The sequence below is a fragment of the Perca fluviatilis genome, chromosome 4, assembly GCF_010015445.1.
Source record: "Perca fluviatilis chromosome 4, GENO_Pfluv_1.0, whole genome shotgun sequence".
NCBI lineage: Eukaryota > Metazoa > Chordata > Actinopteri > Perciformes > Percidae > Perca > Perca fluviatilis.
In genome coordinates, this window is record NC_053115.1 from 17,903,977 (window position 1) to 17,930,462 (window position 26,486).

The 26,486-nt window shown below is 41.7% G+C and overlaps 1 protein-coding gene across 17 annotated transcripts; it reads left to right on the forward strand.

Annotated features, from left to right (window-relative positions):
* The first annotated feature begins 721 nt into the window (after positions 1 to 721).
* wnk2 (WNK lysine deficient protein kinase 2) lies at positions 722 to 26,142 on the forward strand. Of its 17 annotated transcripts, none has more exons than XM_039797862.1 (30): positions 724 to 2,330; positions 6,718 to 6,890; positions 7,522 to 7,742; positions 8,570 to 8,727; positions 9,333 to 9,421; positions 9,640 to 9,859; positions 10,533 to 10,800; positions 11,130 to 11,437; positions 11,547 to 12,440; positions 12,854 to 12,976; positions 13,473 to 13,505; positions 13,720 to 13,836; positions 13,979 to 14,395; positions 14,599 to 15,210; positions 15,582 to 15,631; positions 15,751 to 15,913; positions 16,010 to 16,126; positions 16,213 to 16,383; positions 16,509 to 16,551; positions 16,662 to 16,823; positions 16,990 to 17,861; positions 19,329 to 19,386; positions 20,158 to 20,222; positions 20,357 to 20,946; positions 21,056 to 21,288; positions 21,413 to 21,643; positions 21,784 to 21,882; positions 22,686 to 22,730; positions 22,808 to 23,130; positions 23,789 to 26,142. In XM_039797862.1, the coding sequence occupies exons 1-30, from the start codon at positions 1,662 to 1,664 to the stop codon at positions 24,074 to 24,076; spliced, it is 7,812 nt and encodes a 2,603-aa protein (XP_039653796.1). In that variant the 5' UTR covers positions 724 to 1,661; the 3' UTR covers positions 24,077 to 26,142. The 17 variants fall into 17 exon arrangements, 16 of the variants coding, with proteins under 16 accessions (XP_039653796.1, XP_039653798.1, XP_039653799.1 ...); XM_039797864.1 differs by having other exon boundaries at positions 21,784 to 21,858; XR_005638976.1 differs by lacking the exon at positions 23,789 to 26,142 and having other exon boundaries at positions 722 to 2,330; positions 22,071 to 22,730; positions 22,808 to 22,911.
* The last annotated feature ends 344 nt before the right edge of the window (positions 26,143 to 26,486 follow it).

The window sequence follows — 26,486 nt, forward strand, 5'->3', positions numbered from 1 at the left end:
ACATACCCCATTAGGAGACCTTAAGGAACAGTGTGAAATACCCTATACAATCATTCTATCACCCCTTTAAAAACAGCAACCTTTTTTTATTCCATGTAGCCTATACTTACTTTATGTATTTGTAAAGGTGATACAAAGCTGCACAACATGGGCAGACTTTAAAAGCTTCAGTGTTTGAACTCTTTGAGTGCCTGTAATAAATGGTGTGATGCAGGGCACTGCAACTTTATTTAGGTCTTTGTGGGTTTATTTGGTATGACACAATCATACATTAACACACAGGCTAATCAAACTAGTTTATGTTACAAAAAAGAAAAAGCATTAAAAAGACGCTACTTAAACGTTGTATTTATTTATTTTACAAACTAACTCACATGGAATAATGTAACACTTGAAGTGTGAAGGGATTTAAGAAAGTATAGTATAATAATAGCCTATTAGCCGAAACAAAAAGCTATTGCTCATACATAGGCCTAGAATATTTTTTTGAAAATTCTAAAAACAGATTCATTGAAAACACTGTTTTATGGAGAAATCACTGGGCAAAGCACTTCATATTCTTAACTACTGAAGGTATCGTATTCATCAGCCTCCCTGCAAGGGCTCCATGTGGAGGAGTAAAATACTAAGATGGGGTCCGCTGCGTCTTATCCGGTAGCCCATACTTCCTAGCAGCGTCCCTTTTGGTTGGAGGCTTTGACAGACATCTTCCCACTGGAAGCTTAGCGCGTCACGATGAGGGCGGACAGTGGTGCGGTCCTGTGTCACGGGAGGCTGAGGGTGCCGCCTAAAAGCGTGCCGAGATATTGGATACGTGTTGTTGCTAGGGGCGTGGGTTGTGCCGTGAAATATTCTAGTTATCCCAAACCTGGAAGAAATTAAACATAGGAAGACAACAGCCTTATCAGCTGGACGACAGACGCGTTGAGAGCTGCCTGATTCAACCTGAGGGAAACTGTGCCGCAGTGAGCATTATCTGATAAGCGATCCTGTCCATCCTGCACTCTCCAGGACACACACCATGGAGAGGAAACAAGTACGCGAGGATAGTTAAAGGAACAGTGCAGAGAAGACGAGGTCACACTTCTCTGAACTTATTCAGATTTTCACACGGAACACCTGCTATTTATTTGCATCAAACAGAGTCCGGATGAGTGAGCCTTTACAGGGTATGACAGCTGCGCACTTGGGCATCCCGTGATGTGTCTAAAGATGGATTAGTGAGCGGCACAGACTAAACATCCTGTCCTGACCGCTGTAAGCCAGCGATTTCTCTGCGGAACTAATCACATTTCTATACTTTGGGCTGGAGCGGCAACCTTATGCAATGTGGAGGGAACTGTGTTCGTGAGCTCATAGGTTAAACTGGCAATGACATCAGGCTTAACTTGAATAGCTCGGTGTTGTATTGCAGCAAGATGGACCGGGGCGTGAGGTGGCAAAGAGCAATGCGCGCATCCTCAAAGCTAGACATTTTGTGGTAGTGTTCTGTGTCCTAAACAAATTCAAGGCATAAGGCCATACATCCTGATCCGGCGAACTGCGTCACTGCATGCGAGTGTTGCAGGTAGGCTATAGGCAAATCCCACCACCGGGAGAGGAGCATGCTCATCATTCTTCCTGCACAATGTCGCCGGTAAGTGCTTAAAATTTTACCTGGGATGGATTCGGCGGATCATTCAAGCAAAGATCCGACACTGAGATCCACATTTTCCTCAGCACCCAATTTAGACTCGGACATTAATGCAAATGCCCGTAGGCCTGTTTATCAGAATGGGACAGACCACAATGTCAACATCCAAAACGCAGCCCTGCGAGGAGCAAGTGACCCCAGCGCATACCCGTACACAGACTACCGGGCGCTGGTCCGCCAGAGGTTCATTCGGCGGAGTTTGTGGGTGTCAGACAGCGAGGAGCATCAGCCGGTTGACACGCCGGTGGAGTCTGCCAACATCAGCCCGGTGCCCCACATTGACCTGCGGACACTCGTTGATCGGACCCGGATTCTGCACGGAACCTGTGTGGGCCTCCCGGACACTTCGAGCACGGAGAGCCAGGTGGTGCTGAAGGACAGCGCCACGGGGAGCGTCGACGAGGAGAAGGGAGACAAGAGCCAATCCGAGCCAAAGGTAGAGGCTGCGCTCTCGGATGTCACAGGTAAAGCAGGAAGTGACGAGAACGAAGAGGAGCCCGGGACGAAGGCTGTGTCCACTTCACCTGGGGGGCGCTTCCTCAAGTTTGACATTGAGCTGGGGAGAGGGTCCTTCAAGACCGTCTATAAAGGTCTGGACACCGACACCTGGGTCGAAGTGGCATGGTGTGAACTCCAGGTGGGTTTATTGATGATGCAGGTCCAACATCAACCAATTATAGGCTTATTATCTGAGTTATAAAGGACTGTGTGTAGGCCCATAAAGTCAGTCCTTTGTCAGTTTTCAGCCTTGTACACAGGTCGCCAACATTTGGTCAGGGGGAATCCAGGGATCTTTCTGGATGTGTTTTGATTCCCCATAAAACAAAGGACTGGTTTTATTACACTGCTACTTCATTCATTTTAAGTTGAAACAGTGATGTGCACATCTAACCAGACCTGTAACGTATCATATCTAACAAACTCTTAGGTTGGGGTCTCTCAGGTAGAATAGTGTTATTGTCTGAAGGGTCCGTGGCACTTTACAATGCTTAAATGACATTTCCGGCTCACACGTGCCTTAACATCCAGGAGTGAATATGGATTATTGTCAGATTTTTCTGCGTATTATTGTGGTTATTTCCTGCCTTTTCTTCTTCCCCTTTTACTAGATTCAGCCAGTTCAGGAGCAATTTGAAATTGATGAACCAGTCAGCAGTTACAAGCATTTGTGTGACATACTTTCTTATTGGTGATAGGTTTGTTATCAACAGAATAGTTCTGTTCCATTGTTTTTATAATCTCATATTGCTGAAGTGTTATGCTGTACAGCACACAGATGAGATACTGCAGTACCCCATTCTGTTATCTGTAATGGATTTTTTAATGAGCCATCACTGAAGTATTTGTTCTCACCGAGGGACTGAGCACAAGTTCAAAGTATTGTTACAGGGAAGAGTGAGGAGGAAAAGACATTCATGTGGCTTTTTACTTTTTGTCAGCGCTCACATTGCACCAGCTTTCCCTCTCATAATACTGAGCCTAAATGTTTCCATCATTTAGTTTTGTGTCACCCCAAGATGTTTATAAGACGTCTGTATTTTCCATTTCCGCTATATACTTTCTTGAATTAGAATTGAATCAAATCAAAGCAATTCAAATCTTGCACCTAAACAGTATTCAGCCTTACGCAGCGTCAGCAGGTGAATTTATTTAGACACTTTAATTAGTCCGGGGCTAATATAAACACAGTCTCATACCAGTGACTGTTTACTGTATCACTAATCTGTGTGTGTGGTAATCTAATGATCAGTTAAGATGCTATCCATGTGATATACAGATTAGCCCGTAGACAGACCTGTAGACAGCGGTTGTGTACAGTCTGTCTAGAGCAAAAAACTGCCCAAGATTACATTTGAGAACACTTAATGAAGTATCATACTACTATTACTACAATTATACAGTATTTTCCAATAAAACAGAGGCACAGACAAGGAATATACTGTGGACACGTGCAGACTTATATTTCTGTGTCTGTCTTTTTAAAAGGTTCTGATATCTGAGGAAAATGTCCCTGTTAATTGGTTCAGCCACTGTTTTAACAGATAGTTCACGTCTTTGCTATAGCTTTACTATTGTTAAGAATTTATAAAATACTTTCTTTTCATATGAATTCCTGTAAAGACATGTTTATTGTACTGCCTTAAGTATATAAACAACCAATAAGTCAAAATCATGTTTTTTTCTGCAGTATGCTGTTTTTTTTCGACCAAACTTTTATTAGCAGCTTTATTTTAGTCAATGGCTGGTACTTGTGTACTGGCGTTTAGACATTTTGTAGGGGCAACAATGCAAGCTGGTTCAGGCTACATTTAGGAACCTTTGATTTACTTTAAATGATCATAATGAGAATGACGTTTGTGACTTTAAGGCGCAGTCCTGCAGCAGGATTTTATAGATTTAGTGTGGCTTCAGAACGAATAGAGTCAAAGCTTTTTTTTGTCTTCCTACTCTTGCAGAATCCAGGTTCACCCCATCAGACCTAAGGGAATAAGTAATACAAATCACAGCACAACTCAATCAAGTTCAGACATAAAATTAAATCACTATTACTTAATGTTTAATGTTTTTTTTCTTTTTTTTTTTCCCAAAACACACCCCTCTTTTTTCAAATGAGTTTTTTTTTTAATTTTTTTTTTTTTTTTTTTTTTGCACGCACTATAATATACATAATGCAATGAGGCTATTTTGGATGTGAAACTTCAATTAACCGTTGTAACAATTAACAAAGTGAGCCCCTAATTCATTGAGCGTCTTGGTTAGATCCCACATTTCAGCCTTGGTTCACGGCTTTTGTAATTTGAATTTAATAACGCAGGGTTGAGTAAAACTATTGCTCATATAGGAGTAAAACTAAAAGTGTGCCTTAAAGTTTTTTTCAGTAGTTCTTGTCATCTATTGAAAGAAAAAAAAATAGTATTTTTTAAACACTTCTACATTATTAACTGAAGTTTCAAGAGTACATTTTAAAATATGTATCAGAAAAGGCATGTATCATGCATGATTATCTCTACAGTAAGTGCATATGTACAGTGTGTGTGTGTGTGTGTGTGTGTGTGTTTGTGTGTGTGTGTGTGTGTGTGTTTTTTTTTTGTGTGTGTGTGTGTGTGTGTGTGTGTGTGTGTGTGTGTGTGTGTGTGTGTGTGTGTGTGTGTGTGTGTGTGTGTGTGCGCGTGTTTTCCCTTCTAAGAAGATTCTTAGGGGAGATCTAGTTATGATTCAACCATTCTGTCCCTGGAGATGAGGGCCTTGCCCTTCAGAGCCTCTGTGCCTCGCTCACAAAATGCCACTGTCTGTATACAGTGTGTGTTTGTGGGTAGGACTAAGAGTGAGACAGCAGAAAACATGGACGCTCATAGTAAGATTTAAAAATCAGATTTGAAGAGTAGCCGGTGCCTGGTGTCGAGCAAACCTAGTTGAGCAAACTAGGGCACTAGTCTTGTCACTTATTTATCCACTAATGATGATCAAACATCTGTTGAGTGATTTATTTATCCGATATTAGCAAATTATGCTACTGTAATTCTGTAATACTGTAATACTGTAAAACTGCTATTTAGTAAAATGCCAGAACACCTAACCACTTTGAGATCTGCGTCTCACTGTTGCACATTATTAGTCTTGCTTGACGGCTTAGTAATGAATGCTAAACATGGATTTATACCCATGTGGTATTAGCACACAGAAGTGTCTGGAGAGTGAATCCTGCTGATGCAGCCCTCTGCACCAAGACACAGAGAGAGGAGAGAGGGAATGGGGGGGTGGAGGGTTCAGCTGAGGACAGCGAGTAAGACTTGTAGTATTTGATACACAGCAAAACAAGAGTTCTATATTTATATTCATTGCAGCGTTATGGCTTCACCACTCCTCACTCCATTATATACAAATGTCAGTGCTGTTTATTCATTTTTATACAGTCTTTGTGTGCAAAATGAAGACTCAGTAAAGCAGATTCTTTGTTGTAAGTGCCACACCCTGTTCAGATCTTCTCTCTGCAAGGAATTGATAATCTGTAGGTAAACTAACTAGAAAATATGAACAGAGAGATGAGAATATAGATATATGAACTGTAATATATTGGTTATACATTAGAATCAGCATTGTGAAAGCGGGGAGGCGTATCCTTCACAATGCTGCTCGTAATCTAAGACGCATTAGGCTGCACACTGCATAAGTCACTATGGGCTGTGAATGAAATCTGATTCCCCAGCATCAATCAATAATCAATGCCAAGTAATGCAGTATAGGTTATTGTGTATCCAAGACATTTAAAACAATAAATGCACCCTCATTGTCATCATTAAAATGTCTATATTGAGACAGCAGGAGAGAAAATCCTGAGGTCATTCAGTCTGCCATGCTGACTGGAGAGAAACAGAAATGTAGAGGTTCGCTGTCAGTTCTTTGACTATTTATACAACAGTTCAGGGAAGGCAGGGTCCAAAATATTGATCCAGTATACAGGGTTTCACTCAGGCTTTTTTGTGTCACATTTAACATTTACTGTTTCAAAATGCAATTTAATCTTTTGTTTATATGTCATGACAGATGTGTCTGTCTCTGTATCACAACATCAGATTAAATAAGGATTTTACTTCTGGAGTCAGGATTTCACGCATACAGCTGTGAGGTGTTTTAATCACAGTAGTGATTAAAAAAGAGTAAATGGTTCAGACCGCCATGTTCACTCATTCAAAATGCCAGGGTTGTGTTCACTCTAAACATGAGCCACAGGGAGGTCGAACAGAGCTTCCACCCTGAAGCAAATCCAGACTATATTTAAAGGTGGTGGAAAAGGGATTGCATCTTCCATTACCATTTGATTTAAGAAAAACACTGAAAATGACAATGATTCAGCCCCTCCTTCCTCCTCCAGCGCTCCCTCAAACTTGTTAAATTTTGACAAATTGACCACTGCTGAAGCTTCTCCTCTGATAAGGCTCCAGAAAACTGAAAGAAAGTGAGTGGATGAACTTGGAATTGATTATTTCTCATAAAAAAAAAAAATGTTTCTCCATTTTCCCCAGGAACGGAAACTGTCCAAAGCTGAGAGACAGAGGTTCAAAGAGGAGGCAGAGATGTTGAAGGCTCTCCAGCATCCCAACATCGTGCGGTTTTATGACTTCTGGGAATCACCCGTTAAAGGGAAGAAGTGTATCGTTCTGGTGACAGAGCTAATGACCTCAGGGACACTAAAAACGTGAGAGTCAATATGAAAATACAAAAAAAAAAACATTTTCTATAATTGTCTTTATTGGTATGTTTGATATGTCTTGGCATGCTCATTTTAGCTCATATTGTATGTGTCCTTTTCAACCTTATACTCAACTGTAAATCACTGATCGCAAAGATTAGTCTCTTATTGCTTGTATTAGTCAGTTTACAACAACCTTACAGTAATGGCCATTAGACTGTCTACATCATGTGTATCAAGTTGCATACCAATTGAATGACACCATTACACTAAATCTAATAATAGAGTGTAGATACTGAAAGATATACAAATTAAGTTGTAAAATAGTTGTAATTTTAACATTGTTTTTCTTGCTCAAAGTTATTTAATAAACACAATGGCAAAAAGGCAGTCAAAAGGAGGAGATTACTTTGAGAATAGAATAGTCAAATTCATATTGACTGTGTGTTTGCAGCTGATGCTTAATGAAAGCAATACTATTTTGCAACACTGTACCAGCTCAATGAGAACATTATATCAACACAGTGACTAGTAAGGACAAACCGTGATATGTCAATTTGTCTATCACCATTCAATGTTTTTCAAATAGCAAATGTCTATACCTGGTGACATCTGGAACATCTCTATCCTCTCACAGATATCTGAAGCGTTTTAAGGTGATGAAACCTAAAGTTCTTCGTAGCTGGTGCAGGCAGATTCTCAAAGGCCTCCACTTCCTCCACACAAGGACTCCTCCAATCATCCACAGAGATCTCAAGTGTGACAACATCTTCATCACTGGTCCCACAGGCTCTGTCAAAATAGGAGATCTGGGCCTGGCAACACTGAAGAGGGCCTCCTTTGCTAAAAGTGTTATTGGTTAGTCATCAGCTAGTTGGCAAGACACTGTTATATAGCATTGTGACTATCAGAATATTTATTTTAATTCGCAGTAACTGACTTTTTGGGCACTCTGACATTGTCACTGTTTAGGTCGATATGGCAAACATGTTGATACGGAGCAACATTAGCATTAATTTGGAATCGTGACTCTTGTAACCTTATGTATGTAAGACTAATATTAGGGCTGCACAATTAATCGCAATTATATCAAAATCGCAATATGGACTAGTGCAATATCCAAATCAGTATCAATCAATATTTGTTAACAATACATGTCATGTCTCTTTGTTAACAATACTTAATTATAAAAATATAATTAAGTATTGTGGTGCTACAGAGACATCCCAGCCTGAAATGAAAACATCTTGGTTTGGTAAAGGCCTTTAATACAAATTTAATTATTTTTCAATAAAAAGGAGAGTAATGATACAGAAATGATCACCTCCCCCCCCTCCCCCCAATATTGTGAATCCTTGGTGCACAGTGGGGCAGAAAACAGCTACCTGCTGTAGCCCAAAACAACACTGATGAGAGGTACCAAAACAGTAAAGTCGGACTGATGGTTGCGTGATATCTCTCTGAGTTTGTTACTACGAGTGACCCCTTTTATTGTTAATACAGACATTTTGATTATGCTTTAAACTCTAAATTATAAAATTGTGTTTCAAAATCTGTTTGATCCGTAGGCTAGTTGAATGGCACTAGCTCACATTTCTGGTACTGATCCCATTGAAATAGGATGACACACCGATGACTGCATGCAATTGTATAATTGATCTCCCTGTCTTGCATTAATTCTCTAGGCACTCCAGAGTTCATGGCCCCAGAGATGTACGAGGAGCACTATGATGAGTCTGTGGATGTCTACGCCTTTGGGATGTGTATGCTGGAGATGGCCACCTCAGAATATCCCTACTCTGAGTGTCAAAATGCTGCTCAGATCTACCGCAAAGTCACCAGTGTGAGTTCTCGTTCAAAGCTGTTAAACTCATTGCTATTAAATGTTCTTAACGAAACCGAGTAGAGTGTGTACCATTAAGGCTGAGTCCGGGTTCGAATCTGGCCCCTTGGTGCAGGTCTTCCCCTCTCTCTCCCTTTTCCTCTCTGTCACCTTCTAAATCAAAGCAACATGCTTATAAAATATCTTTAAAATAGATCTTAAGAGTCATTAAGTCAGCGAAGCTACTGGTCACAGCTACTGGTGTATTTTATTTCTTAGGAATTAGGAAAACTTTGAATTTTTAAGAAAAAGAATGTGTTATTTATTTTTTCAGCAGTTACATAGTCTTGCTTTAACCAGCAAATGTTTCCTCCTACAATGAATCAGTTATTATAATTTGAATCAGGTTTTTGTGAATTGACTAATCCCTCAACTAATTGTTCCAGAGCCCTAAAAGTCCTCTTGTACAGCAGTATGTTCTTAATCCCCAGAGTTGAGGTGTCTGGGAGAAAATGTGTTTCCGAGAGTCTGTAATTTATGTTTTTTGACACTGCAGACAGAAGTACTGCTGTTTTGAGTGTGTCAGTTGGTGAGTTAAGACATATTAATGCTGGTTTGTTTTGCAGGGGGTGAAACCTGCCAGCTACAGCAAAGTCAGTGACCCAGAAATTAAGGAAATAATTGGGGAATGTATCTGCCACAGATGGGAAGAAAGGTAAGTAAAGCAGGACCTTTGGCGGGGCTTCGGTGGGGCTCATGATGCATTTTGTATGATCCTTACCTTAACACCGTGTTGTTTTGTTTCTGTTCCTGCAGTGTGCCGTCTGTGCCTGTATTTGGCTCTGACACGGTTCATGTTTCTGTGTTCAACATTACACTATCATTATGACCTATAGCCCAGGGCAGTAGCTGGTGTTTGTGTTTTTGCTGCAGGTACTCCATCAAGGACCTCCTGAATCATGCCTTCTTTGCCGAGGATACAGGCGTGAGGGTGGAGCTCAATGAAGAAGATGATGGGAAGAAATCATCCATTGCTCTGAAGCTGTGGGTTGAGGATACTAAAAAGCTGAAGGGGAAGTACAAGGACACTGGTGCCATTGAATTTTCCTTTGACTTGGTGAATGAGGTACCAGAGGTTGTTGCACAAGAAATGGTAAACAAATATTTGAAGTTACTGAAAGAACCATTGTACTTTGGTGAATATACACAGACAGTAATTGTAGAGTTAGACTTTTTCTTTACACCATTATGTTTTACTATGTGGGTAGTGATCAAATGTCTGAAACCAGGTAAATTAGGTGTTCCAAGGAAAGGATTGTTCCCTTTTTCTATATGATGTGTCCGCTCTCTTATGGCCTTGGCTTTGTGTTGGTACAGGCCAGACTGCACTTTGTGTTCCACAAGCTTCATTTTTCGTCTCGGCCATAGCCTTAGAAAATACTAATTTCTGTTTGGCCGGCTTGTGTTTGTTAAAATCCATTGACACTTCAAAAATAGCTCTAATTCAGTGCACAAGAAATATTAAGCTGCAGGTAACCATAGTAACAATACTGCTTTATGCTACGTTACAGTACCAGTTAACTCCCATTGATAAAACAGATTAAACTGGCTAAAAACAACAAACTGTATTGATTGAAACTAGAACAACTGATCAGTTGATCTTTGCTCTTCCGTGCAAACATATGAGAAGGCATGAAAAGGCAGCTCTTTGTTGTTCAGGACAAGAATAGAGTGTAGATTTGATGATTGATTACATAAGGTGTTGAATTACAACCATGACTCAGTTTGTTCTGAGCTGCAGCAAGCATCTTACCTTTGTCTTGTAGGTGGAATCAGGTTTTTTCCTGGACTGTGATGTGAAGGTAGTCGGGAAGTCCATCCGGGACCGTGTGGCTCTCATTAAATGGAAGAGGGAGCGAACGGTCTCGTCTGGAAATGGCGAGGCAGCTGTGAAGAAGCCACAGCAGAACCTACTGCAGGTGCCCGGTACCGTTGTACCACAGGCACCCACATTAGCTACGACAGATTGTGAGGACCAAGAGGTGGAGCAGCAGACCCTGATCTGCACCGTGCCTGCCATCACGTCTGCCCCATGTGAGAACCTACAATTAATATGACTGTATCGTATATCATAAAACCTCAGTGTTACTGTTATAACTCTCTCACCCATTAACAGGAAATGACACTGACCATGCCTTGAAATGGTTAAATTGGTATTTGTGAATGTAAATGAGAAAAGGTCGACTGCAGCGTGCAAGCAACACCTATTAATCATCAATGAGACATAATCACCCAGCTTTTGAATTTGAATGAATGAGATGCTACTCCACTGTTTCCCTCCCCCCCTCTCCGTCCTCAGTGACTGTCCTTCCTGTAGAGGGCATCGTTGTGAATTATAATGTTTATTCACTCTGTTATTACAGCTGACAGCGGAGTGAGCTCTACCATGCAATTAGATGATCTAAGCAATCAGCAAAATGGCGCCTACCAGTCGCCTACAGAGCCCATTTCCACAGCTCAAGTGATCTACAGTCCTCCTGCACAGGTTGACCCTCAGCTGCACCAGGGGCCCTACCAGCAACCCACAGCACAGGCCTCTCATGAAAACTACACACAAACATCCACTCAATTAAATCAGGGAGCCTACCAGCAAACCACAGGTCAGCTGCATCCTGGGGCCTATCATCAACCTGCAGCACAACTGCACCAGGGGTCTTATCAGTCTCAAACAGTAAGTGACAGCATTTCTTATTTTTGTGGCAACTTTCTTATATCCTTAATTTGGTTTTTCTGAGTTGTAACAACAATTTTTTTTTTTTTTTGGAATGATACCTGATCAGCGTCACTACAGTGATCCCTTTGTATGTCATGACCTGTTCATCACTGAGAGCGCAGTGTGTTTTAGGCGTGGAAGCGCCCCCCTGGTTGAGGCGTCACGATGTAGGAAACACACTAAGACCATGAATAAAAGCCCCAGTCTGTGTCCGTCACAGGATTTGGCTTCAACAAAAAGCACAGAAAACTCAGTGCATGCCACAGACTTCCTGTCCTCTAACTCTGCCCAGAATCCATCATTATTATCTCCTCTCTTACCCCCACATCAACACTCTCATCATGACTCAGCAAGTAATTACAATTCACCTCTCCTTCCCCTGAATTTACAACCTCCCTCAGAGCTCCGTCTGAGCGTTCCACGCAGCCCACAGCCCCACCGCCACTGCAAGGCTTGCATGTCTCTCCTCCTGAGGGATAAGTCAAAGGCAGGTGCATCTCTGGGACACACGCATACATCTGCCAGAAAGTTAACTTCAGTCTCGAAGCCAGGCTCACCCATATCTCATCATCTGGCAAGTTCTCCTCCAGTCACTCTTCCTTTTCTTTTGGCCTCACCCACTTCCCCATCATCAAACAGTCAACCAACCCTGGTGACTTCCCCTTCACATCTTTCCCCACCCTCACAAGTTGTGCTTCCACGGAGTTTGTATGAAGGTGGAGATCTCACTCTTCTCAACCACTGTCTCCATCACATCGTCGGTCGCAGGACCAGTTCCCCCACCCTCTCTGCTAATCATCCAATGCACAGACAGGGGGAGGTCGGGGGTACTACCTCCTCAGTAGTTGAGCATATAGACAAGAGGCTGAGTCTTGATGTCCCACTCTTCTCTCGCCCAAATCTGGACTGGAATCGGCTGTTATCAGCACTGACAGCCAGTGAAGGCAGACCAGATCCACTGGTAGGTTAGAGAAGGAGGCTTCATGTAGGCTAAACTTGCCAGCAGCAGCCTGCTGTATCTTTCATGATTCTGCCAGCTGCTTTGCTCCTCTGGTATTTCCTTGTCTCTGCTCCTGCCTAATCCAAAATAAGGTATCTGTTTTAGTGTGGCAGCGTACGAAATAATGCGCAAGCCCAGTTTATGGCAGTATGGCAGTTTAATGCTTTAACTTCCCTTTTCCATTTTAGCTTGCCCTATTAAACCTGCTAAAAACATCCCTCTCTACTTTTTTGCTCATGACTACCCGTGCTTTGACACTCAACATTTTAACCGAGCTTAATAAGTTGAAGCAAATACACAAACATCATTGTGTGTCATATTATACCTAAAAACAGGGTCCAATAAATTTGATCTCTCCTATGTGTTTCTGACAGACAGAGTCTGCTCCAGCTACACCAGCCCCTATTGTGCACCAGAGTAGACAGACAGCACAGAGCTTCCCAGCTGCAGACCCCACTCTACAGCCACAGCTTACTGCCCAACCCAGCCAGGAGCAGGTACTGCATGCATACTCTGGCAACAGCTGTAGTAAGACGCAAAAAGCAGAATTAGGAGACAAAAGTCTGGAAGTCACCCCTTGCAGGTCACCAAGAGATAATTATTAACGGTTCCTAATGTTTGTTTGACCACCAAAATTACTTACTCTATCATGGGCATTCAGTGTAAACTGTTTTATGCTATAGTTAACTAGAACATGCAAATTTACAGGAGATTAATGCGCAATTTAGTGGTACTAGCTATCTGAAAGCACACTATTTGTAGGGTACCTGTGTGAGGTGGGTACAAAGTGCATCTATGCATCTTCCCCTTTTTAAATGCTACATCACATACTGTATATTTGTGCGTGTGTGTGTGTGTGTGCGTGTGTGCGTGTGTGTGTGTGTGTGTGTGTCTGTGTGTGCGTGTGTGTGTGTGTGTGTGTCTGTGTGTGCGTGTGTAAATGGCTTTTCATGTGGTTTGTGTTTTCTTTCCATTTGTCTTTCCTCCCTTTAGTGCCATCTCCAACCAGCTGCTGTCCTTTCCCAGGTACAGCCATACATAATGTCTTGAACTTAACTGCAGGCTACATTACATATACTGCAAACCAAACAGAATAAATTAATCACATTAAGTACATCTGCTCTGCAGCAAAATTGTATTAAATTGGAGATTTTAAACCAACATATCTTGGCAGTTTAATTCAGTATTAGCTTTTCTATCCAGTCAAAGTAGAAAACAAATGTTTGATTTCCTTCCTTAGCTGTTATCTGCTGACCAGCCTACCTCTCACCTGAGTCCTCCTGACATATCTACCAGTTTTCCAAAGTCAGTGTCCAGTACTCCTCCCCCTCTCCTGCCCCTGCAGATCAGCACACAGGTGCGTTGTGGTAGCATTAGAAACACAAAAAAAAAAAAAAAAAAAAAAAAAAAACAAAAAAAAAAAAAGGGGCTTTTTTAAAAAAAATTTCTATCGTCCTTGTGCATTTGTTCATTTTATATCATTTTCCCTTCTTTCTCAGTTTCCCTCACCATATCCTGTTCAAATAGGGGGCCTCAATCCCTCTCCCTTCCCCTCATCTCCTCTGCCATGTGCTTACAGCAGCAGTGACCCTTTTATGTCTAGCTCCCACTACTCACCTTCACCCCACCATCCTTCCCTTCCTCTGACCCTTAATGCCACCCTGCCCTCTATACCCACTCTCAGCACCCCTCAGACCCCTTTGTCCACACCTCAGCACGTGCCCAATGTGGCACTCCCTATGCCAATTTTTGCCATGGCCATGTCTCCTGCAGTGCCCCAGAAGGGCGGTCCTCTTACATGTCAGACAAACCTTGGTAGCTTCCATACCACCCATCCCTTACCTCTCTCCCAGGTACAACCCACCCCATACCCTGCCCCCTACCCTGAGCAGGAATTGGCTCAGCCACCTGTCCAGGTGAATATTCGGCTCAGTTCTCACTGTTGTGGTTGCGTAATGGAAATAATATCACCTTATTATAAATAATATAATAAGGTAGTAATGTGTCTTAATTGTGGGTATAATGCATGCAGGGCATGCATTTGGGGATTTAGAAGTGAGCAATATTTTTATTAACTGATGAACAACACCTAAACACCTAAATTTGGTATTTCTTCCAGGTAAAGATGATTGCACCACAGGATAATTTGGGAGATGTTCACCTTTTGGCTCAGGTCCACCCGGTCTTGCCTGCTGTTCAGACTCCTCTCTGGGGAAGCGGATTAGATGCAGAAACTTCTGCAGCTGGCCGAGACTTAAATGTAGCTCCTACAGTTCAAGCCCCAGCCTCAATCTCAGCTACAGTCCAATTTGAAACTCAAGCCCCAGCACAAAACCAACCACCACTTTCAGTATCAGCTCAAGCTGGAGTCATGCCTCAAACTCCAGCTTCAACATTTGTTAATGCCCCGACTTCAGTCCCAATACAAATTCCAACAGCAGTGCACACCACTGCCTCAGCCCCAGTTCAAACACCAGTCTCTGCAACAGGTCTCACTTTTGAATCACCAAAAGGCTCATCTACAAGCTCAGAGACATCTGTCCCAGGTTTAGGCTCTGCTCTCATTCCTGTCACGCTGCCAGCCACAGCTCCTGTTGCAGCTCCAGTTCTGCAGCCTGCTGGCATCCAGACAGTAGTCTCAGTGTCTGAGTGTGCCAGCCTGGCCACAGCTCAGCAAAACTTTGAGTCGACATCTGCATCCAGCACCCTTCAACAAGAGCACTGTGTAGAGGTAGGAATAAAGCCAAAGTTTGTACTTTTTAATGTGTAAAATGTGTACAATTGTGTAATATATTGTGTATATTGATCTATCCGCATATGCATAATCATTTCACATTTACATTTGCGGTATGTAAATTGTCCCTGCATCAGTAATGTCTACTCATAAAGCTTATTCAAACCCCAGGCTGTGTTTCAAATTATGTTCACATCAATTAATTCCTCCATCCCATCTCAAAACCAGCCTCTCCAGTTGAGATTAACATATCCCTCTAAGGTCAAAAGCTAATAGCACACACCTACGCTAATATGACTATTATACAGTCTTGCAACAACCCATTCTTTATAAAACTGTTTTGCATCTGCCCAATTTTCTGTCTTCAGGATGTGCTTCAGGACAAACCCATATTCTTACCTAATTATGCCTATGACAGGTGCGTGTCAAGTTTTCCACTGTCTTTCTGCTCTTTATAGATTCTGTTATAATTTACTGTGATGGAAATTGGTCACCAACCAAGAGGTGATGAAGTGTTTCCATGTTTTCCTTTTATAGTCTCAACTCTGATGTGGCATCTGGTAAGGAAACAAGTGACGGCTATGACAGCTTGGCTAGTGGAGCGAAGGGGGACGGAAAACCCAGGAAACACCACCGCAAGTCTGCTCGCACTCGCTCCCGTCAAGAAAGGACCAGCAAACCCAAACTGAGCATGCTCAATGTGGGTTGTGTTGGTGTCATTATTTTGACAATTGAAGTTACAATGTCTTTAACATTTGATGTGTCTGATTGTAAAGTGTCACCTCTACCCACACAGGTTTGCAACACTGGTGATAAAATGGTCGAATGCCAACTGGAGACTCACAATCACAAAATGGTGACATTTAAATTTGATCTGGATGGAGATGCTCCAGAGGAAATTACCACGTACATGGTTAGTTGAACCTTTTAAACTGTGCCGTTTTTTTCATTAATTGGTTATATGTATTGTATAACATCTTTAAAACTGAATGCTTGCAGGTAGAGAATGGGTTTATCCTACTGTTAGAAAAGGAGATCTTCATTGACCAGCTAAAGGACATTGTGGATAAAGCTGAAGACATGCTGAATGAAGACATGGAGGGTGAAAGGGCCTCCGCCTTGAGTTGTAGTCCTGAACAAGGCCAGATTTGTGAGGGCCTGGTAGGAGAGGTAAGAGGGGGGTTGATATAAGAATATAGTCTGTACAGATACATTACACATGCTTATACATTAATTTAGAGTACAGAGTGGCAAGTAGCATATTGACTTAGCTCACGTCTGTCTACTGTCTACAGAGTCAGCAGCCTGGAGCACCTCAGCCTGTCTATCAGCAGAATGGTAAAACAATTATCTCTTTCAAAAATGTATCCTTCTGTATGCCTCCTTTTTGCATGTCCTATTCACTTATAAGAAAATGGGTGGTAATTGTCTGAACTCTTGGATTGCAGTTCTTCATACAGGAAAGAGATGGTTCATAATCTGCCCCGTAGAGGAGACGCCCACATCCAGCCAGGAGACCCCATCTGATGGTACAGCTACACAGTCTCCGGGGAGTTCAGCCACTACCCAGCCTCCTGACAGTGGCACTGCAAGGCCTTCTGCATCCAGAGGTGACTTCGTTTCTACAGAGCAATTTTAGCACAACATTTGACAGCTTCATTGAACAATAGCACTACCTTGTGGCAATGGAAGACATCCTACAGCTCTTGTGTGCAATGGTTACTTAAATTATTTTTTTTATAATTTTCTCTCATCTTCATTTTTTTCCTCCTGCAGAACAGGGGTCGTCCTCCACAATGTCTGGTGGAAGTGGAGGCTTCACATATGATATGTATGGATTCTGTAGCCCTCCAATAATGTCCAACACAGACCCTCTCCTCTTAGCTACTCTGTCTCCCCCTGTGTCTGCTCCCCCGACCCTTCAGTCAGTGACATCACTGGAGCCTGTGGACAGCTCTGTGCAGCCCAGTGTTCATCATGCCCAGCCAGCCAGAGCTCAAACTTTGCCCCCGTCATCCCCACACACGTCTTTCCCAGTGGATGAGTCACAGGGATCCCCTTTGGGCTCCATCTCCCCGACCCATGCAGCTCAGCAGATTCCTGACATGACATTTCCTGTTTCTGTGGCTGACGAGGTGCCCTGCTGCCCTCTGGTCATGCCCCTGTCTCTGGATGTGAGCGGTTTACAGGGTGGGTCTCCTCTCACTCCTCTTCCACTCCAGGAGCAAGTTCCAGCCAAAGAGCCACTCTCTGTGTCCTATGCCTCCGCAGCACGCAGCGAGCGTCCACAGCAGCCTGTGGTGCTGCACCAACCTTTTTCCAGCGTGGGAGGGACCAAAGTATCCTCACTACCCCAGAGCCCAGCGCTATCCCAGCCCGCCACAGGGCCCGCTGAGTCAGACGGCGAAGGACGACTGGGCCGAGGGGGCTTTGTGGACAGCACCATAAAAACACTGGATGAGAAACTAAGGAACTTGCTCTACCAGGAATACGCTCCCATGTATCCATCAGGCAGTGCTGCAGAGACACCAGGCTATGGCACAGAGTACATCCAGTCTCCTCCTGGTCCAGACAGCGCCACAGGAGGGTCAGGAAACAGCACGCCAGGTCCGATGGGAGAGGGACGCTACAGGGCAGGAGAACAGCTGGCAAGTACAATACTCAGTAACTTCTTAAACTATATAAATGACTTTAATAAACTAGAAATGCACTTGGTGAGCGCAGACCTCTGCCAAGCTTGGCCTAACTCACAATGCTAATGCAGTGTGAATTTTTCCAGTCAGGAACGCACCCTTCCATCAAATTTCATGAAAATTGGGCCAGTAATTTTTCCGTAAACCTGCTGACAGACAAACAAACGTACAAACCTCCTTGGCGGAGGTAATAACTCTACAGTATGAATGAAGACATTTATTTCCGACACATCAATACATATATACACATATTTACATACACTCACACATACATACTGTACAATATAATAACCCTAATATATTTGACCACATTTCTCTAACTTATAATATAAGTAAATTATTACCACAAATGTAACGGTATATCTTATTTATATTTATCACATTTATCTATTATAATATATACAGTCTATATACACAAACATACACATACCTCAATGAACACACATTGCAAAGGCCTCCTTCTTTCCTATGTCTTTTGAAAATAGTTGCTTTGTACCTTTTTTTGAACTGGATTATGTTTGGACATTGCTTTAGTTCTGTGCTCAGACCATTCCACAATTTCACACCACTGATTGTAATGCACTGACTTTTTATAGTCGTGCGAACAGCTAGAACCTTGAAATTAAACGTATCCCTTAAATTATAAGCCCCCTCTCTATCAAAAAATAACTTGAATAACTCTGAATATTACCTGTTAATAGTCCGTTTCTTGCTTTATACATGATTTATGCAACTTGAAATTCAACCGGTATATTCACATACAGTTGGAATTGAAATGTATTATCTTAAAATGTGGGATTTACTGTAACTCTTGACCTTAAAAAACAGAAGTTGACAAAATAATTTTACCACAGGTCCACTTAGTTTTTAGTAAATTTCTGCTGGGGAAAATTGTGTGATATTATCTTTATTATATTTTTACAGACATTACTGGTATAAACAAACCTTTTACAGTTAGTAGTTGTCTAATGTTATTCTATGTATTAAAATGTCAATCAGTTGGCAGAATGAACATATTGTGGCATACATTAAACTAAAATGCAGTATATTATAATAGTATAACTATTTGCATGTAGGGAAGGACTCCCCAAATACTTTTTAGAAAGTATAATTTTTTTCACACATAGTTTGCCAATTGATGTTTTATTTGATATATTGCCAGATGCATTCCAAATAGAATGAACTATACTGTGAGTCATTAGGATACATGTAAATACATTTTAGTTGCATAAAGGATTTCAAAAACATCTGCACTACCTAATTTTACACGAGCTACAATAAGATTTCACAAGAAATATTTAGTGAGACATCTAAATATCACCTCTATATTAACAGTTATATAATAGGACAGTGATAAATGGTTTGTATTGTAGTTTTCTAATGTCTCTTTTTTTGTTTATCTCTCATCATGTCACCTTTCAGCCTCAAATTCCAGAGAGAATGGATAGTTTAAGCACACTGAGTGACTCAGCCGTGTGTGGTAAGTACAGCACACACAAATGTATCTAACAAGAGTGACATCATTACCTTTTATTTTTTTTATTATTTAACTTGTATTTAACCTTTATTTAACCAGGTTAGTCTCATTAGTTAGTCTCTTTTTTCAAGAGAGACCTGGCCAAGATAGCAGAACAAGTTTGTTACATATAAAAACAATTTACAATCACAAAACAATCACAAAAGAGGCAAAGACATCTTAAGTGCATTTCAATTAAATAAAAGTACCATTAGTTAAAACATTTGCACGTGTGGATGGACTCATGTTCTATGGTTTTAACATAACCTTTAAAATCATTTAAGGAAATTAGACACTGTAGTTTGAGTGTTTTCTGTAGGTCATTCCAAAATTTTAAATTGATGTTTTACTATTTGTTGCTAATTGCAGTGCCACAGTTTTAATTGTTGTGGATTAAGGCTGATTCACAATATTGGAGGGAATGATAATTTTTGTATCATTATTCTCATTTTCATTGAAAAATTGAAAAATGTAAATGATCATAGTGTAATTTTTGCAAGGATCTTTACCAAACAATTTTCTTTTCTTTAGTCTGTAGGATATTATTTGTAGGCTGGGACTTCTCTGCCGCACCACAATACTTAATTTAGAATGCTTTGATGAATATTTTGCCTTTAACAAATATCGCGCCCCCCTGCGATTTGGCTATTGCACTAGTTCATATTCATTGTGATTTTGATAAAATTGCCATAAAATTGCAATTAATTGTGCGGCCCATTGTGGATATATTTGCAGCTTCCCTGTCAAGAAAACACGTCCCTCACTCTGCTTCCTGCTCTGGAACAAGAGGCCGCTTTAAGGTACAAAAGGGAGATTTTCCTAACATTTTAGGGGAAATATGAATTGTCTTTCAGATTAGTTCAACTGCATTTGCTGTTACAGAAACAATACATGATGCCCTGTATTTACCCAGTTTGTTCTTTGCTTTTGGCAGATAATCGCTGTTCCTCCTGAAGTGGCCAACAGACAAGATGTGAAGCAGAGGAGCTGGAGCAGTGCTGCCTCACCGGCACACCCTGGAGGATACAGCGAGGACCACGTCCAGGCTGAGACCATGACTGCCTCCACTACAATTGGTCGTTTCTCTGTGGTTAGCACTGAAGATGACATTACACAGAGGATACGTTGCAGCCGCTACTCTGCCCCGCCTGATTTCTACCTGGACACACCTCCGTCCATGGCCAAGCGGGGCTCCCTGCCTCGCGCCCTGACCTCCAACTCTGTTGCTGTGGATGTCACAGTTCATGCTCGGTTCCTCTCCTCAGACTCGGGGGCTGAGAGCAGCCCTGCAAAGCTGGCTCCTGCAACCCCGTCTCAACATACTCGCTCTGAGCGCAGAGGAAGTGACCTCATGAAGAGGGCTGTGGCCTTCCTCCGTCGTTCAGGGCGCAGCAGCAGTGTGCAGAGCTCTGACTCACCAAGTAGGCATGGAGGCGTGCATGGCTCGGCCTATGCCAGCAGCGATAATGACTCAGAGATGGAGGACTCGGACATGAAGAGGGAACTACAGAGACTCAGGGAGAAGTAAGTGTAGCCGCTGGTTTGCTTTTGACCTCATTTAGTGTCTTAACATCAAAATATTTTGTCATTTAGCTCGTAAGTGACCAGTATATTCCTACCTCTATCCCGTCAGACATCTGAGGGAGATCTCTGAGCTGCAGGCCCATCAGCGGGGGGAAGTGGAGCTACTGTATCGCCGGCTTGGCAAAGCCCCGCCTACGGGCCTGGGTCTCTCACATGTTGCACCACATGCTGGCCGTAGGAAGAGGTCCAGCAAGCACAGGCTGAAGCCTGGCAAACTTCTCAGCCCTCTGGTTCAACAATTTAGGAATGTCACAACCAAGACTAGTGACTCCAGCAGATCAAGTGAGTAACTTTTCAGAATGGCCATTATTATAAGTTGAATATTTACAGCAGGACCATTCCGATTCTTGATTCCTGATTCCTAATTCCTGATTCTGTGTGTGTGTGTGTGTGTGTGTGTGTTCAGGTGCTGCTACAGGTACAAGTGAGCCCACAGTGAGTTTAAATGGGTCTCCAGCCAAAGGGTCTGTCCCTACTCATGGCAGGGCACGGTCATGCACCAGCCACCTTCCCAGCTCAACCTCAGAGCCCGTGCAGACTCAGCAGCCCTGTTCCCTCAAGGGCTCTTTGTCTTCTGATAATATTTACGCTGGACTACACAAAGACGGCATCGGCACACAAGTTCCACCAGGACAAGGTGACCACCAGCATTACACAACAGAGCTAGCTTAGCTGAACAGTCTTTCCACTAATACTATGCTGTAAACATGTAGATTCACCAGAGAACGCTCTTCTTACCCAGGTGTCTTCTCCCTTTTTGATTATACTCCTCTACAGGCTGGTCTAATTACCCTCAAACATCTGAGAGAGTGACCTATAAATCGAGTAGCAAGCCACGAGCTAGATTTCTCAGTGGGCCTGTGTCTTTGTCTATCTGTTTGTATCTCTTCTCTTCCCACATAGCTTCATTTTGTTTTGGTTTCCATTATTATTATCATCAATTTCTATACTTTTAGCTCACTAAATATCTTTTTTTCTGTCTTTTCCAAATATTCTGCAACACTGCTGGTTCGCTTCATCTTGTTCTTATCACTTGCCTTTATCTTGTATTTTTGCTTGCACAGAAGTATATTGCTTATTCAAACCCCTGTAATGTAAAATTGAAGATAATGTAAAGATTATGATTGATTAAATGTTTATTTTTTTAAACACTAGAATGATTTATACTCATCATTCCTCTTTATTGGACTAGTTAACTCATTTCAGAAGCTTGAGGTTTGGATAATCAAGGTTCATTTAAATAGTAATGGGCATTATCTCACATTTCAAGTGATGCTTGTGCTATTTGTCCACTTTATAACATACCCATTTTTCCACTTATCCACCATGCATTACTGAGCAATGGACTTCTGCATGCCACATAGGCCCCCGATGTGCTATAACACTGCTAATCTCTCATCTCTTTTTAACCTCTCTCTCTCCTTCTCATCTCTGTCTCTCTAATACTCCAACACTGCACTTTGATATGGCTCTCACCCAGACCACTTGCATGACTTTGCTAATAAATGGACTGTGTTGTTTCAGGGGACTGATTGCTTTTTTCTGTTAGTTTGGTTTTAGTTTGCTCCTTTGTTTTGTGGCAGTATTCAGCAGCTTTGTTTTGCACTGCATTCAGTTATTGAACATTTTTACCAGCTAAAGGAAATGCACATTTGTATAAAGGCTTTTTTGTCTTATAGGGTCAACACTGAAGCGACTGTGTCTCGGCAAAGATCGTGGCAACAGTAGGTAGAATTACAATGTCTCACTAAAAAAACATTCATGTTCGTTTATATAAGTCTAATCATGTGTGTCGCCTCAGGGTCTGGAGCCGGGCCAGGGGCTTACAATCAATCACAGCAGCCGCCTACAGGTGCCACACCTCCTTCTCATCAGCCAGTAATGGGACTGGCCCAAGCTCAAGCCAATAACAGCAACAACAAGACAAGTTCATACACTGGCTCATCCATGAGTGCCAATGAAAATAACCTGCCTGAAGACTTTCAGCGGCTGATGGAGGACTGGGCCCAGGAGGTTCTTATCGTCACCCACAGGCCGCGCACTAACTCTCTGAGCATCAGTGGGCAGCAGCTTTGGAATCAGGTTGTGCCTCGAACACGTGGACAGCTGACTAGTGCCTCAGATGTGAGTTTCATGCTAGTTATGTACCAGTTTTTGTTTAACCAGCCCTGCGGTCATGAGAAACAAAATTATTAAAATCTTAAGGCAACACTATGTAACTTTTAGCTGCAGCTGTAGTTCCAATGAGACAACCTGTAGGGGGACGGTCCCCCTACAGGTAGTCTCATTGGAACTACAACTTGTGTTGGGTAGTGCGAATTATAGTTCCAATAAGACAACCTGTAGGGCTAAAGGTTACATAGTGTTGCTTAAAACAATCTTTAAGAGAATTTAGTTAATAAAAGAGATACAGTGGCCATGCATATAAACACAGTGTTTAGATAATGAAGACAACAATAGGCGTTGACAAAACATTTTCATTTGCCTAGAATAAGGCAGAATTACATTTAAAAATACATACACATGAAAAACCATTTACACACACACACACACACACACACACACACACACACACACACACACACACACACACACACACACACACACACACACACACACACACACACACACACACTATAAGCTTTGGAAAATAGAAAAGTTTAGTTTTGAATGTGTTACATGTTATTAGGCAGCAATTTGATTACATACTTTATTGTATTGTGTAAATGCTGTTAATCACCAATAGGTAGTTCAATATCTACCCATTATCTAACCATGTTAGGTATCATGGACAGCTCAAGGTCCAGAGGCCTGCAGTCTTCCCCTGTCTTGGCCTGATAGCCCTGGGTCAACAATGATGACCAACCCCTCCACAGGACCCCATCCCAGTTATCCTGCTCCATTCAGGGCCTTGTCCTCACCTCTCTCTGTTAGCCACTGGCCTGGGTTGCTATTCCCACTTCCTTCAGGAGTCTTTGCCTTTCCTGCTGTGCCCTCAACCCAGGACGCCCCCAGCCCTGGTCCAGTTCCATCATGTCAGCCGCCTGACCCCAAAGCCAGGACTCTCTAACCTGAGTAGCATTGTGTCTTCCAATTCCATTACCAAAAAAGAAATGTCCTTATAGTTCTAGCCAATTTTATGTGTATATGCTGTATACATTTAACCAGCATGTATTTATTTATATGTACATACCTGTCTCCATTCTTGAGTTTTATGTTATTTGTTTAAATTGCATCAACATACCTCATGTCCATATTACAATACATAATCCTTGAGTGCAGTGTAATGGTAGTAGTACATTAAAAGATGTATAATTACCCCAATCAGGCTTACAAGAGAAGATTTTCTTAATTACTTATAAATGTACCTTACCACTCATTGAATGTACATAATGTACTGTTCATTCATGGTACGTTTATATAAATAGTTCATGTTTGTGTTGCTCATATCACTCTATATATATATAGGCTGCCGTGTGTATATATGAATTATTGTTAATCTGTACATAGCTCCTGTGTTTGTACAGTTAACATTAGATAATCCATTGGTCGGTGCTGCAGATATGTGTGTTAATGCAACACCTTGTTAGCCACCATCATGCCATCACTGTGAAAACTTGACATCCCAGTCACTAGGACTGGATGCTTTATTCTGCTTTTTCAGTCCAAGGATAGTTTTCATTTTTCATCGATTAAATGCTTCCAGCACAAGCGCTTGAAATATCCTATAGAGATTTGAATGAACTTGAATTTTATCTTCAGGTGAAAAAACACCTGTGAGAGTGCCTTGAATTGCAGTTTCAGTTTTATGAAGAAAAGCATTTAGATCCAAAGCAGAGACGAGATATTCTATGTATGCTTTCACCTCCAAAGGTAAAGTATGTGATTTGAATAATGAATGTGGATAGACACATATCTGATTTAGCAACAAAACATAATTTAACACTATAATCTGGTCATGGTGCAGTTCATAAAATATCACAGATTGTAAAACAAAATCTTGTTCACTGAAGTATTTTTCTCGTGGGATTGCTCCACCGCCTGCATGAATACACTGATATTCTAAATGTGCACAGGTCGATGTGGTGAGTTACAGGATGTAACAGGAGAAACTGGCATTGAAACCATACGTCAAGGAGGGCTAAAGGACTCGATATACGAGTCAAAATCCTAATTATGCCATACCTCGACTAATGCAGTCTGTAGCTTTACATATGGTTGCCTTTGTGGTTTTTAAGAGATTACTGAGTGTTGTTTGATACATGTTGATGATATGACAATGTTAGAGGCACATGAAGAATGTGAATTATTGAGAAGCCACAACTGTTTGACATCTCATTTGTACAATGCATAGGTTTTCTAAATTATGTTTATTCAATGCTGGCCTCACAAGATCATCTGGCTCATACAACTGATTGTATGTATTATGGCTGACTTAATTCAAAGACCTCCAACAATCATTATGCTATCACTTATTTCAATAGTGCAGCCTCAAAAACAACTCTTTCACTTTCAATACTTACTTCTCTTGTTTAACTTCTATTAGCAAATGTCGTTCTGAAGAATAGTTTGTTAAATGCATCAATGTGTTGATGTATTTTGGTAAGACAAAGCAGTGGCGAAAAAACTATGTAGTCAAGAAGTAGGTTTGGAGTAATGATTCAGACAGAGTATGGGTCAAGCTCCAGGAATGCTGGAACCTACATTTCCCATAATACAACTCAATAGCGTCGCTTACATTATCAGGATCATTTTTCAAAATTTGGAAAGCTCTTTCCAGAGCCACAGAAGACAGATGGAGTGTCGCTTTTGAAAACCTTCCTTGTTTGCACAGTGTGACAATATTTTGATTTAACCTGAATATTTTGTCTTGAAGACAGACATTTTTCCATGATGATATGTAGATTATTTTTTATTTTTCTTGAGAACATCTATGTAGCTATTTTCTTTGTGCTTTACACAGTAACTCCTGTATTTAATCTCTTAAATGCAATGAAAGCTAGGTTGATGGTTCCTTTTGCTGCTGTATCACCTGTCTCCCCGCCATTTCCTGACCTCATCAGAGCGGTACTCTTTCACAAAAGCTGTACATACTTGAAGACAGAAATAATAAATTCATTTTTGCTTGACACCATACAATATTGGTCATGTACTTGTTTCATAAACAGCGCATACTGTGTATAAAGCCACATTTTGTCTGTGTATCTCTTTCTACTTTAAGTTTTCAAACCAGTGTTGTGGCTGGCAAAGTGGGCAGGCTGGACTGCCGATGTCAACAGTAAAGTTCACATAAGCAGTTGAATTTCTGATAAATTTCTGCTTTTTCATCCTGTCGTGAGTCTCGTGACTATTTCTTTGTGTGTGTGACTGCCGACAGTATACAGAGGAGGTAAGTGGGCGGGAATGTGTTCTTGTCTGTGGTTGTGCAAGTGAGGGATTGTTGAAACAGGAGAGAGAGAACGTGGAGTTTGCACTTTTAA